At 35.3% G+C, this 12,698-nt stretch overlaps 1 protein-coding gene across 1 annotated transcript in view; it reads left to right on the top strand.

The window, feature by feature from the left end:
• Positions 1-3,228: 3,228 nt before the first annotated feature.
• Positions 3,229-12,698, top strand: part of LOC137859044 (prolyl endopeptidase FAP-like) — a 37,803-nt gene continuing 28,333 nt past the window's right edge. The window contains exons 1-6 of the mRNA XM_068687697.1: positions 3,229-3,324; positions 4,475-4,559; positions 9,700-9,795; positions 11,695-11,789; positions 11,933-12,007; positions 12,206-12,258. Coding sequence (XP_068543798.1) covers positions 3,244-3,324; positions 4,475-4,559; positions 9,700-9,795; positions 11,695-11,789; positions 11,933-12,007; positions 12,206-12,258 — 485 coding nt within the window. The 5' untranslated portion in view covers positions 3,229-3,243. The remainder of the gene's footprint in view (positions 3,325-4,474; positions 4,560-9,699; positions 9,796-11,694; positions 11,790-11,932; positions 12,008-12,205; positions 12,259-12,698) is intronic.

The raw sequence follows: 12,698 nt of genomic DNA, 5'->3' as shown, positions 1-12,698 counted from the left end.
GTCAACTCTAAATTCAGGATACTGTGGTATGTTTACTTGAATAGACATGTAAACACTTCAGTAGACCCAGGTAAAAGTTTCTAAGTACAACAGCTGAAAAATAGAACCCAGCAAAAAGTATTTTATTACACCTAGATCTGTAATTGATCTACATTCTTAATAGGAATAGAAATACTAGGTTAATTTTTTTCCAATCAGATTTTATTTTTGGGGGGTGGTCTCATTTCTAACTGAGAAGAGTGGCACATTTCAGATATGATCAAATTGATATTGGTCATTTTAGGAATAGCTACTTATAAACAGATCATTGTGTCATAAAATGAATATGCATCTGAGAGTTTTCACTGTAGAACTTTTGTTGATTACAATATGCTTAAGCTACAGAAATTGTAGCTAGTTTATAGGTTGAAATTATTCCACTACAGTGATTTATATTAATAAAGTACTACCTTAGGACTGTTTAAAAAAAATGGTGTCAGGTGTAGTAGGTGTAGTGAGAGTTCAGAGATTATACACGCAAAGGTCTTTCAAGTCACAGTGATTCCATGGGTATCTTTGAATGATATAATAAATGGGAAAGTCCAGTGGGAGGTAGGAAGTGTAAACAGTTCATAGCATATGTGTATTTTATTGTTTATATCTTAATAAAATGTTATTCCTACCTTTAAATATTGTGCAATGCAGAACAAATATGAAATCTCCAATTTCTTTGTTTAGTGTTAGATATTTTATTTTTTTTTTAATGAAACCATTTCACTCATATATTGTTCTTAGAACCAAGTTATTCTCTTTCTTGTACATTACTATTATGTTTAATAATGAAGCTTTTTGTGACTTCGGTCACAAAATTTAAATTTAACTGAGCACTAACTGCAGGCCACATTTTACATTTTTTACACATTGATCTGAGAATCTTACTGTTTAAAAATGTTGGAAATCACACACGTTATGATTTAAGATGTATTTTGTTAGTGTGGTCTGTATCCAACAAATAAGATGCTACAAAGTATACTAAGAATCAATTAATAAGAATTAATGATCAGAATGATTTCTCTTGGCAAATAAATATCATCCAGATCATTGGATATCTGTATTAATGAGTTGCTATGGTTCTTTGAATGATACTTTTAAATCAGAAAAGTTTTCTGAGATGTTTAGAAAGTAAATGTAATATAAGGCATACATAGCACTTTTAAGTGTCTGAAGTCATTTATTCAATACTTTGAAGAAGTGCAAAACCCTGATAAGATATATCATTAGATATATGCTGCTGGGTCCTCTATCAATAATTTTTCATGCTGAGGAGATCTTGTGAACACTGAGATTTTGGTACTTTTCTTTGTTGAAGCAGCAAAAACTTATGCAACAGCATTTCTTTTTTCTTTTATAGCTGAGTTCAACAGGGCCGTATCAAAAACGTGCCTGGGCTTCTTGTAGTCCACTTGTGTGCTGCTGTTACATTCCCCGTTCCTAGTGTGACTCAGCTACATTGTCACCAAAGCTTAAAGGGTGTTTACACAATCTCACTTCAGCATAATGGGTAATGAACCTCAAATGAATCTTGCTGGCTTGTAGGATAAGGATTTCCACTTCAAGTTATTGTCTCTGAATGGGGTTGTAAAACGTGCCTATATTGCTCATCCAGGAAGTGTGAAGTTATAAAAAAACAAGCTAAATTGCCATGTTTTATCTGCTAGCTGCTTCTTCATTTATTGCCTTTATGGACTCAAAGTCCTCCAGGGACTGTGACAAATCCTGATTGCATTTTCTACTTAGATCTTTTATTTGTTCATAAATGTGAAAAGAAGAAAAACTATTAGTCACTGGGGATTTGTCTAGCTGCGTGTATGGCTACTTAACTGCTTCAACTTCAGTTGTCTTTTCATCATTCTGTCTACTTTGGGTCTGATGTCATGCACAACCTACATAGGTAAATTGACATTTCCTCATCTGGGAAATGTAAATATTTTATTAACTTAGAGTAGTTGCATAACTGGCTGGATAGTTGCTGTACAAATTGAATGTTTTCTGTTCCATAATTTGCTTCTTCCTCCATTTCTCCAATGGATTCCTTATTGTATCTTTTTTTCCACTTTTACTTCTATCTTGCCTTATGTGGTTTTGATTTTTCAGAAGTTAGGAAGAGCTTTAGCTATTGAAAGAATTGGTATTTGCTTCTTTGCAGTACTGGTATAAACAGTCCAAGGAAGGATATCAGGAGCAGTAGGTGTATGGAGCTTGTAAGGTTCATTCTCTGCCAGGTGAATATTGTTTTGTTTCTAATGCTGCAGTGTTTGTGAATCTTACCAAAGCATGTGTCTTTAGACTTCCAAATTACAGAAGTACTATGCAGCGTAAAGTCACTTACCAAAGTCATTTGGATCATGTGAGTTTGAATCATTTCCTTTGAGGCATTCTCTAAATGTTCATTCCTCAGAGGAAGCTGCATGTTTGGAAATGAAAACTAGCCTGATCAAAACTTGCATTTGCCATTTTGTGATATTCTGGTTGTTAGAAATTACCAGTGCTGGTAGGAAAGAAACGGAATGCAATAACACTGCAAACTGCGCTATTGCAAATACATACGGCATTAACCACAGAATGCTAGGAAATAAGAGTTTGGAAATATGAATAATGAGCATGAGTTACATGGAGAAAAGTATCTTTTGTTGCAATCCATTTCTGTTTTGGAATTTGTGAGTCGTTGTGGTTTTATCTTGTTAGGAAATGCTATTGTGGTTGAGCTCAGTTCAGCCCTTTATATACAGTGTATCAGAAACAATGTCTTTTGTTCTTCTCAGCCTTTTTTCCTTCATGGCTTATGTCAACATGATGTATCTTTTTCAGAAATGTTCTCGTGTATAACTTGTTCTTTGCTATTGTATCAAGAACTGATAGAGAAGGGAACTGAGAGAACACAAGCTTCTGTAAAAATAACGCATGTTTCACATCACTGGTTGTTCCGCACGAATAAATTGAATTTCTTTTCAAAAGTCTGCCCACCAAGACGCAGCGGCAGCGGCAGCAGCCCGCAGATCACGTCGCGTTGCCTCAGTTGAGGCTGGGCCGCTAGGAGGCAGCGTGCCGGGCCGGGCCGGGCCGGGCCGGGCCGTGCCTTCCCTCCTCCGCGCCGACCGTTATTCTCCACGCCCCCGCCCGGCCGTTATGCCCCCCCCCTTCCCCCTCCCCCTCGCGGGCCGCTGCGAGGAGGCGCCGCGCGGTTTTCCCCTCACAGCAGCGCCGATGGCGAGATCTGTGTTAAGGGAAAGAGCCGCGTCCCGGCTCCATGCGTGTTCCCCGTCTTCCAGAGCAGGTCTGAGAGGGGTTAGTAAGAATATTTGTGCAAAGTCAGGCTAGTGAACACGACGTACTTCTCTTTTCGAGGGTTTCTTCTCTCTGCTGAGGATTCTCTTATGTAACTTGACGCTGCGGTCTCAAGAGAAGTTTTCTCTGTTTTCAGTTGACCTCATTTCAGTGAGCTAAATAAAATACGTACAATTGGTGGTTTAAGTGCTATTTCAGAATGTGCACAGGGCCAGTAGATAGTTACTGGCCCAACCTCTGTTACTTAGCCCACAGAAGTTTACTGTTTTCAGAGGAAAAAAAGTAGTTCTCTTTACATGTGGAAGACATTAAACAACTTGTGGTTTTGCTTCTTGTTTTGCATTTTTATGCCATCATTTATTATTTCAGAAAGTAAACATACAAGAGTTATAGATAAACAATAACAATGTGCTTGAATTTTCTTTTAATTTCTCAGTAGAAAGTAGAAATAAGGTCATAAATATGTCCCGAGAATGTGAAGCTTGCCAAAATATACTGTAGATACTTTTCAGAGAAAAACAGTACATATCAAGTAACTGTTGAGTCATAAAACCCATAAGTTAGTGTAAGCAGATGTTGGTTACAGCTTACATCGATGGGAAGTATATAATCACCACCCCTATAGCCACCCGCTGTCCATTTCTGGTTCAAGAACTTCCCCGAAAGCCTGTTTCTAATTTTATGGAAACCCTTTGAAATTTGGCACAGTTTACACAAGTATGTAGGAAAAAAAAAAAAAAAAAAAGTCTGCCAGAGGTTTGGCCTCCAACTGTGAAAACAGACACTGCCTTCTCAAACTCCTCTCCTAGATCCACTGACCAACACCCAGAAAAGAGAATTTGCATTCTTTTAGAATACAGCAGGAAAATGAAGGTCTGTATGCAGCTCAATTTAGCTTTCCGTAACATTTACGTCTGTTGTTTTAAACTGTTGGTTATTGTACAAGGTCAGGCTCTGATGTAAAAGTATTTACTTTAAAGAAAAAGGAAAGGGAAGTCTTTTCAAATGTACTGCAGGGACATTTTTTGTTTGTTATTTGGATGGATTTCAGCAGTTAACGAGAACGGGAGGATTTAATTACATTATCAGCCATTAAAGTGTACTTCAGGCAATATTAGAAATGTAATTATTCTTTGTTTCTGTCCTGCAGACCCGGCTAAAAGTAATATTTGGCGTGGTTATATGCCTTTTGCTTTCCTTATTACTTATGTGTATTATACTGCTTCCATCAAAAGGTAAGGCATTTGTAATCTAATGTAGTAGAAAACACAACATCTACAGCTACAGTAGCTTCTAAAGTTCATAAAAGTTTGTTAAATCATCTTTAGGATTGTTGTGTCAGTACTGTTATGGCTTTACTGCTATAAAGAAACATACTGACAGCTGAAATATCCTGAAGGTATGATCAAATGCCAGCAGATGCTGAAACAATGAACTCTTTGAAGTGAAAAGTACCTGAGTTAACTTTATTGTGTATGTCATATAATGTTCTTAGACAGGACTACAAAAGTAATTCTCAGATCTCCTCATATTATTTTATATGTTAGGGGTTATAAGACTCACTGTTATAAGACTCATCTGTTAGTAGTTTTCTTTAGCTTGATGAACATATACTTGGTTTTCAATGGTATCATAACAATTATAAAATTTCTCTACCCAATTACAAGTTAAATATTTCTCTGTTGGTAGGATATGGTGAATTGTTTGTGAACATATTTAAGATTGCATTTGAAAATTAAAGCCAATGTTGGATAAAATAGGAGTGCAGAGTTTGCTCTAGTATTATGCCAGTTGTGTGTAACTGCTGATGCAGTGTGATCTGCTGAGTGATCTGGTAAAGCTTCAAGTGAGTGTGGTTTTATATTCAGAGCCTGAGTGGCACTGACCTAATGGTCATTTATGCCAACGAGTAGTAGTAGAATTCCAGTTGTAGTATTTAAAGGGATTTTTTTTTTCCTGTGATTAATCTTAGTGTAATATTTGTGTTGAGAGAAAGAATGGAGGTTTGTGAAGCATTTAGGGTTAATTCTGTTATGCATCATGTGAGGATAAATTATATCAGCAGGAGGTAGTGCTGTGAAGAGAAACCACCTCTGAATTGTGGTGACATTTACTGTCCTATGATGGAGTGCCAGATTTTTTAGCTGAAGCATGGTCAAATCTGAGCTTTCATTATTAGATAAAGGTGTGGTATCAAGCCAAACTTACTCATACCAAATCTGCATGTTTAAAAAGGATATAATATCTTAATGAAATCTAAATAAAAAAGAGCAGCAAGGAGACAAAGAGGGGAGAATGAGGATCAGGCTGGTAGCCTGAAGAAGTTACTAAAGATCATGGAAGGTACTGTAAAAGGAAATGAATGTATTTTTTCCTTCTGAAGTTATCACATACCAGCTCACTGGTCTGAGCTTCCTCAGCCTTTACAAAGAATTCTTTTCATCTATAGTTTCTTGGAACGGCAACTTGGTAATTAATCATATCAAACATCACATTTAGATCCAGTAGGATGAAATAGAATTTACCTTACTTTACAGAATACTCTTAGAAAGAGCATTTCAGACAATTATGGAACACATAATTTTGTCGAACATGTCTGATTATAGCTTCGTATTCTCAAATGGAACTGCAAATGCTGTAGTTATCTATTTCATGCCTAAACCTTTTTGTATAATCTACTGATCAGCTGCAAAAGGAAGAAATATAAATTAATTTTGTGATTATAAATCTTGCAAGTCAAAGACAGACAGGAAGTAGCTACAGAGATGGAATGTTATTTGTACATTCCACCTTGACTACTGCTTTACTGAAAGGATGTGGTGATCTGGAAAGATTAATTGCATATGAGAATTATATAGACACAGGCTAAATCTCTGCTGAAGACGCCAGCAAAGAAAAATGTCATCTCTAATCCTGAAGGAAATGGAAGATATAATTTGGTTGTGTTTTTGTCTGCTAAGTTTCTAGTAATTTCATGTTCTTCAAACCTCTCAAGATATGATATCTGGTTTTGCTTTATACATGGAAGCATATCAAAATGTGAAAACCTTTTAAAAGTTGTACTGGAAAATAATTTTCTTCTTTTCAGAGAGAAATAGGGGATAAATACTTAGCAGTTTATATTACGCAATTTCTGTGGGTCTGAGAAGAGTACCATGAGCAATGTCATTATCATGAACTGCAGATGACTGAGAAATTGATGACAGTTTTTTTTACATTTCACTGAGTTAGGAATGTGTTTTGCAACTTACCTTGATAACACAGCTATGATAACCTGACTCTAAACATTTCAGATTATTTTCACTTGTACACTGGTGTAACTAATTGTGTTCATCATCAGCATTAACAGGAAAGAAAATATCTGTTTGTACCTCAAAAGCAGTAACAGAACCACAGGCATCTTTTGTTCTGTTATTTTTAATGAATAGCCAGAATCCTGATTGATCAATATTTCTGTTCCCATTGCATGCTTGACGTGACACAGACCGAGATCTTGGCTCTGTGATATTGTAGTGAATACAACACCATTTGCAAGGTTGCTGTCCCAGAACACTACCAGTTTTTCTTTTGTCAAGTGATTACTTACTGATTAGAAGTTCTGTTTTCTGTGTTTCGTTAAACTCTCTCACAAGAAAAAAATGAACACTAAAGGAGACGGTGTCTGCATAAAGTCGGTGACAATAGATGCTTGCAGGCTTTTAACACCAATTTTATACATGTACATGGAATACACTGAAATGCATGAATAATTACAATCATGGAATATGAAAAGCAAGTTACACTGTGAAGCAAATTAATTTATTCAGTGCACAGAATTATTCTGCATTTTCTGATTTTTTGAAATGTACAAGAGAAATACAGAATGGCACCCTGTAAATGAACGCAAATGGACCACAAACCATTAAAATCAAGATGGTGGGGCAGTAAAGGGAAGAAAGCAAAGTTAAAATCTGGTAACCTTTCATTTCTGTGGTTGGCTCTGATATGTGCTTCTTTTTTGTCTTTTGGCATATGGTTTCATCTTTGTTATTTCACAAAGAAATTAAATTCAGCAAAATAGCTTACAAAGCCTACCAACAAGCATCCAAATCACTGTCCATATAGTGATGCAGACATGTAAAGTACTTTTCTTGTTAGGGTCTATTCTGAGGTTTCAAACACTATTATTGAACTAGTCTTTAGTTACAGAAAAAAGAAGCAACAATTACAGCAAACAATTAAAGCTGCTGCTCTTAATTAAAGCATTGCTATATGTCTTCAGTTGCCTAGAAACAAGCATTCAAAACCAAAAGTAATCAAGTGAAAGTTGTGTTCAGGTTTTTTCAGTCCATGGGTAGAAATTCAGATAGAAGTGGACACATTTTGAAAATCATTAGCAGTCATAATAAATTATCACAGAATATTAAGTATGTAAGGGTGAGATGGTGAACAGAGTAAAGGTTTAAATTAAAGCTGTGAAAATTAGAGGACAGATGATACATTTGTCATGCTGCTTTTCTTTTTAGTAAAAACTCCTCTTAACCTGAGAGAAGGAACAGAGAAATTTTACCACATTAAGGTAGCAACAGGAGTAAATCTAAGGCTCCTTTACACACAACTGTGGAAACAGATCTTAACCATGGATTTCTAATAGTTAATAGACATTCAGTTAGAGAATTTAAACTGGAAGTTGGTGATAAGTAATCATTGTTCAATATAAATATAGTGGCTTTGGATTCTTCTTTGGAATTATTTCTTTCTATGTATTTTTTTTAAGTTTGCCATATTCTGTGCTTGTCATTAATCAAGGATCCATAATGTACAATCATGGGATTAACAAGAGACATTCTTTATATTGAACTTTTTGGAATATTTTCTCTACATATAGCAATAGCTCAGAGTTTATACTGATAGGTTTTTGCCCATGGATTGACATTCCATTTTATTTCTCACGACAGCTTTCTTCTGCATTAGTGCAGACAAGCCTAGTGTCAGTGGTCAACCTGACATGTGTATTCTACAGTAAATAATAGTCATGTAGCTGGAGAAAACATGAATTATCATTTTAAAGTAATGGAGAGAATATGAAGAAATGTTTCCCAGGAAGTGAGTGTGATCTTAGCTGAGAGAGGCTGTAATGGGGAAGTGATGGAGCATGATATGAAACCTGAGGGCAATGAGTCATATTGAGTTTCTGGCTGTCTTCTGAGTGGCAGAGATCTACTAGACCATGTGTGAGGTCATCCCCTCTACCTCTGGTGACCATAGCACAATTCACCTTGACTTTAAAAGAGAAAAGTATCAAATCCAGAATGCCTAGACTTGAAAGATGTCAAATTTTTAAAATTGGCCTTTCTCAGAAATGTACCTGTGTCTTTTGAAGATTAAATATTTTGAGTAATCTTTCTCTTGTGAAGTCTATGGAATTTCTATTATCATTATTATTTGCTTTTAATTACACTTCTACAATGATTTTTTTTTCATGTCTGTGTACTTAGAAAGCCAGCATTTCAGCATTACCTCTTCTCATCTGGGCTGATTGTCCGTCCTTTTTGTTCTGGACCCCATCCCTAATTTAAGGTGCTTTAGTTTTTGGAAGAAATGTGGTAAAAGAAAAGTAACAAAACCAGCCACATGGTTGTATATTTTTTAATGTCTATCTGATCTGGTTAGAGATCAAATACCAGAGCACCTGTCTTCTTTCCAGATTTATTAACAATTTTCTTTTAAAGCACTAAATAAAAAGTGAAAGTTTGGGCACAGTCATTCATTACATTTCAACATTATTTTAACCTGTGCACATTTGTCTTTTTCTTTCATGTGACTCCTAAGAAATACATGTGGATGATGATCATTTTGAAAGTCTTATGTCCATCTTCTAACACTGGTTCATGAAGCTTTTATGATATTTGGCAGTAGGGACTTGTATGTACATACAGTTTGACTCTTTGCTGAATATTTGTAGATCTCTATTCAGACAAATAGTTGTTTCTGTTCACAGGTACACACAAGTTCACAAAACCTATGCTTAAAAAAAAAAAAAAAAATGTCCTATGTACATAAGTAGCTTTTCTTGTTTTCCCAGGATCTAAAAGTAAATATATCTCAATGAATAAATTTCTGGGTGAAAATAATTCATCCATCCAGTTGCTAATTTTGTGTCCCTAAAGGTGACTCCTTCAGAGGCTGAAGAACCTTATCAGAACAAAAACAGAGAATTTTCCTTTCTGCTGTGCCTGCTGCCTGCATGGTTCCAGGATTACGCTATCCTCAATATTCTCTGGTGCTTAAATTATAGAAAAGAGGAAATGCTTGTCAAGTAATCTTTTTTTTTTATTTTTTTTTAATTTCACTTCACAGCATTGTGTTAACAAAAACTTTTTGTCTCCTTTTCAGTTGTCAACACAGATGATGATCCTAGAGCTCTTACATTGGATGATTATTTAAATGGAAACTTTCAATATAAGACATTTTTTCCTTATTGGGTGTCAGGTAAGTAAAACCTTTTCTCAAAGATACATAAGCCTTTCTAATATGTATTTCCTGGCTGATTTATACAGACGAATAAATGTATTTTTCTTCCAGACTGTGAATGAATGCTAAATATAAAATTAAACAATTTGCTAGTCAAAACTTAAAGTCAAGCTTACTCTTCTGTCAGTCATTCTAGAAATTCCCACTATTTGATGTTTCAACACAAACGTTTGAGTTAAGCCTAAACTATCATTTTACAGAGGCTTTTGGTGATTTATTTCTTTTACTGTCATACTTACTGCAGCATGTGAAGTAAATATGTCAATGTGTCAGTCATGTTCAAGGCATTTCTCTTTTTTTTTGTGTTTGTCACAGCATTTTTTCTCTTACCATTGGTAATAATTGAGGTAGCCTGTCTTACAGGCCCTGTTCTTGTTTTCAGTAGTACCTAACTCTGCAGTGAGCCCAGCTGTTCTTGTCTCTTATTTATGGAAATGCAGACATTGCTGAAATTTCCAAGTTACAAGGCAATGCATAGAAATTAAAGATGGCTTTCTAAGCAAGTAGAGGTAGACATGAAGTTAATTGCTGCTGACATATGTGTCAGCGCATAGCTGAAATACGACTCTTGTTATCACTGAATTGCAGCAGCACCAGAAAGTTTGAGCTAGAATGGGTTACATTCTAGTACATGCAGCACTCCTGCTCATATCTCTGCACTGCCTCAAGCAGTTATTCTCTGAGTAGAGACAAGAAACAAAATGCCCATTCACATAGAATCTTATCACGTTAGTTTAAACCCACAATTTTAGAACTGAACTAAAGCTCTTCAGGACATTGCTAGCAGCAGTTCAAGTTTCACAGTTAGCAATTTGAAGTATGTAACCATCACTTACATGATTTAAAAATTAGGTCACCATTTGTTAGAATTCTGTCTGAATTCAGAAGTATGTAGGCAGCATATCACCTAAACCTGATATTCTCCTTCCCTCTTTATATCCTCGTCACTTAAACTTATCTTTCCTCTCAACATTCACAAAACTCACACAAAAGTCATGCCATAGATTCCATAGATAGTCATGCCTACAGCGTTCCATATGCCTACTTTCCTACTGAAGCAGGGAGTTGAAATTGAATAGCTCCTCCTAAGGGGGCCTGAGATCACCTCAAATGCTTTTACTCAAATCACATAAGCGTCCTCTAAATATCTGAGGGTGATCTAATTTTCCTCCAAATTAAAACCTTATACAATGTTTCAGGCTGCTTTTAAATTGTTAAAGACTATCTCTCTTTAGCTACACCAAATACGTAATTTCTTATCTCTGTTTAAAGTAATGAAAACAACGATGTGAAACTAAAATTCTGATCTTCACACTCTGCCAAACTATGGCTCATGTCTTGAGCATAGGTAAGGTTAAATTCAATTCTCATTGGAGGCCACTCACCTTCACCATGTAGAATCTGTGTGAGTAGGGGCAGAGTCATTTATGTAGTGTCAGTTACATGGTACAGCTCTGTACAAATGAGAATGTGCTGGTGAAATTATAAGCAAGGACCTTAAATGTTTTCTTTATAGTTTTTACATGGTGATACTAGTCTTCTAATGTGTCTGTCCCTGATAATCTTGATTAGATATTACTAAGAATAAAATGTCATTGTATAATGAAGTTAACTAGATGATTCTGTGTGCAGTGTAAGATCTTGAGCACATAATCTGAAACCCTTGAGACAGTTGTATAATTCTGTACCTTGGCATCAATAGAAGAAAAACATTTTTAATGTAGATGCCAAAAGATACTTGCTCAAAATCTATTAATGACAAAATCGATTAATGACAAAAACAGTGAATACTTTCATAAACTGAAATGTTCTGCAGTATCTTCTATGCAAGTTATCTTGTTTATCTTGTTTTTAAAGATAATGAATATCTTCATCAGTCTGCAGAAGATGATATTATTCTTTACAACGTTGAACTGAACTACCTAACTACTATCATGACTAATAGCACAATGGTATGTACCTTTTCAATGAATAAAAAGACAGCACAATGCAGTTTTTTCAAGTATCTCTTTAGAAGTGAGTAGATTAAAAACTGACTCATCAATTCCTTATTTAAAGTGTTTACTAGAATCTAATCTACTTCTTAATCTTTCAGAAACAAGTTAATGCTTCAAATTATGTGTTGTCATCAGACAAATACTTCATGGCTCTGGAGAGCAATTATTCAAAGGTAATTATTTTAATATATTGCTTAATGAAATGTTTGGTTTCATTCAGTATTTTGTTGATTGTGGTTACTAAGTATAAATATTTGTTTTTGTGTTTGTTTTTTTTTCTTGAATAAAGTGGAAGGCTGTGAACAGACAGCTGATGATTTTTAATTAGATTATCCTTTTCCAGTTTAATAATACTATTTTTTTTCTTGCAGCTGTGGAGATATTCTTATACAGCATCATACCACATTTATGATCTCATTTATGGGTAAGGCCTGATATTTCTTACAGAGAGCTATGGCAAATACTCTGTAGTGATGTGTTTGGAAGCATTTTACTGAAAAACTCTATTCTATCAATGTGCCTACTCACTGCTTAGCTTTTACTTGAATTTGTTACTTGTTTGCTTAATGATTGTTACCTATTACTTCTGCAAAATCAAGAAATTCTTTGAAATAAATGGCCTCTGGGAAAATCTTACAGTCCTTTCATCTATTCATCCAGGTATCTGCATTGGTTTATATTCTATGCCCTAAAACTTTGACTGCTCAAGATTCTCATCTTTTTTTTCTTCTTTGCATAAATTTCTCCCACCCTGTCTTGGCTGCTTTAGTCCACTTCAGTCTCACACCAGATGTCTCCTTGCCCTTCTGTTTTCTAATTCATCCTTATTCTGGTTAATTTAATGCTCAGCTTTCCTAAAATCTC

This window comes from Anas acuta, chromosome 6 (genome assembly GCF_963932015.1).
Source record: "Anas acuta chromosome 6, bAnaAcu1.1, whole genome shotgun sequence".
NCBI lineage: Eukaryota > Metazoa > Chordata > Aves > Anseriformes > Anatidae > Anas > Anas acuta.
Note: the sequence above shows the minus strand (reverse complement) of the source record. Positions and strands in the feature narration are given on the sequence as shown.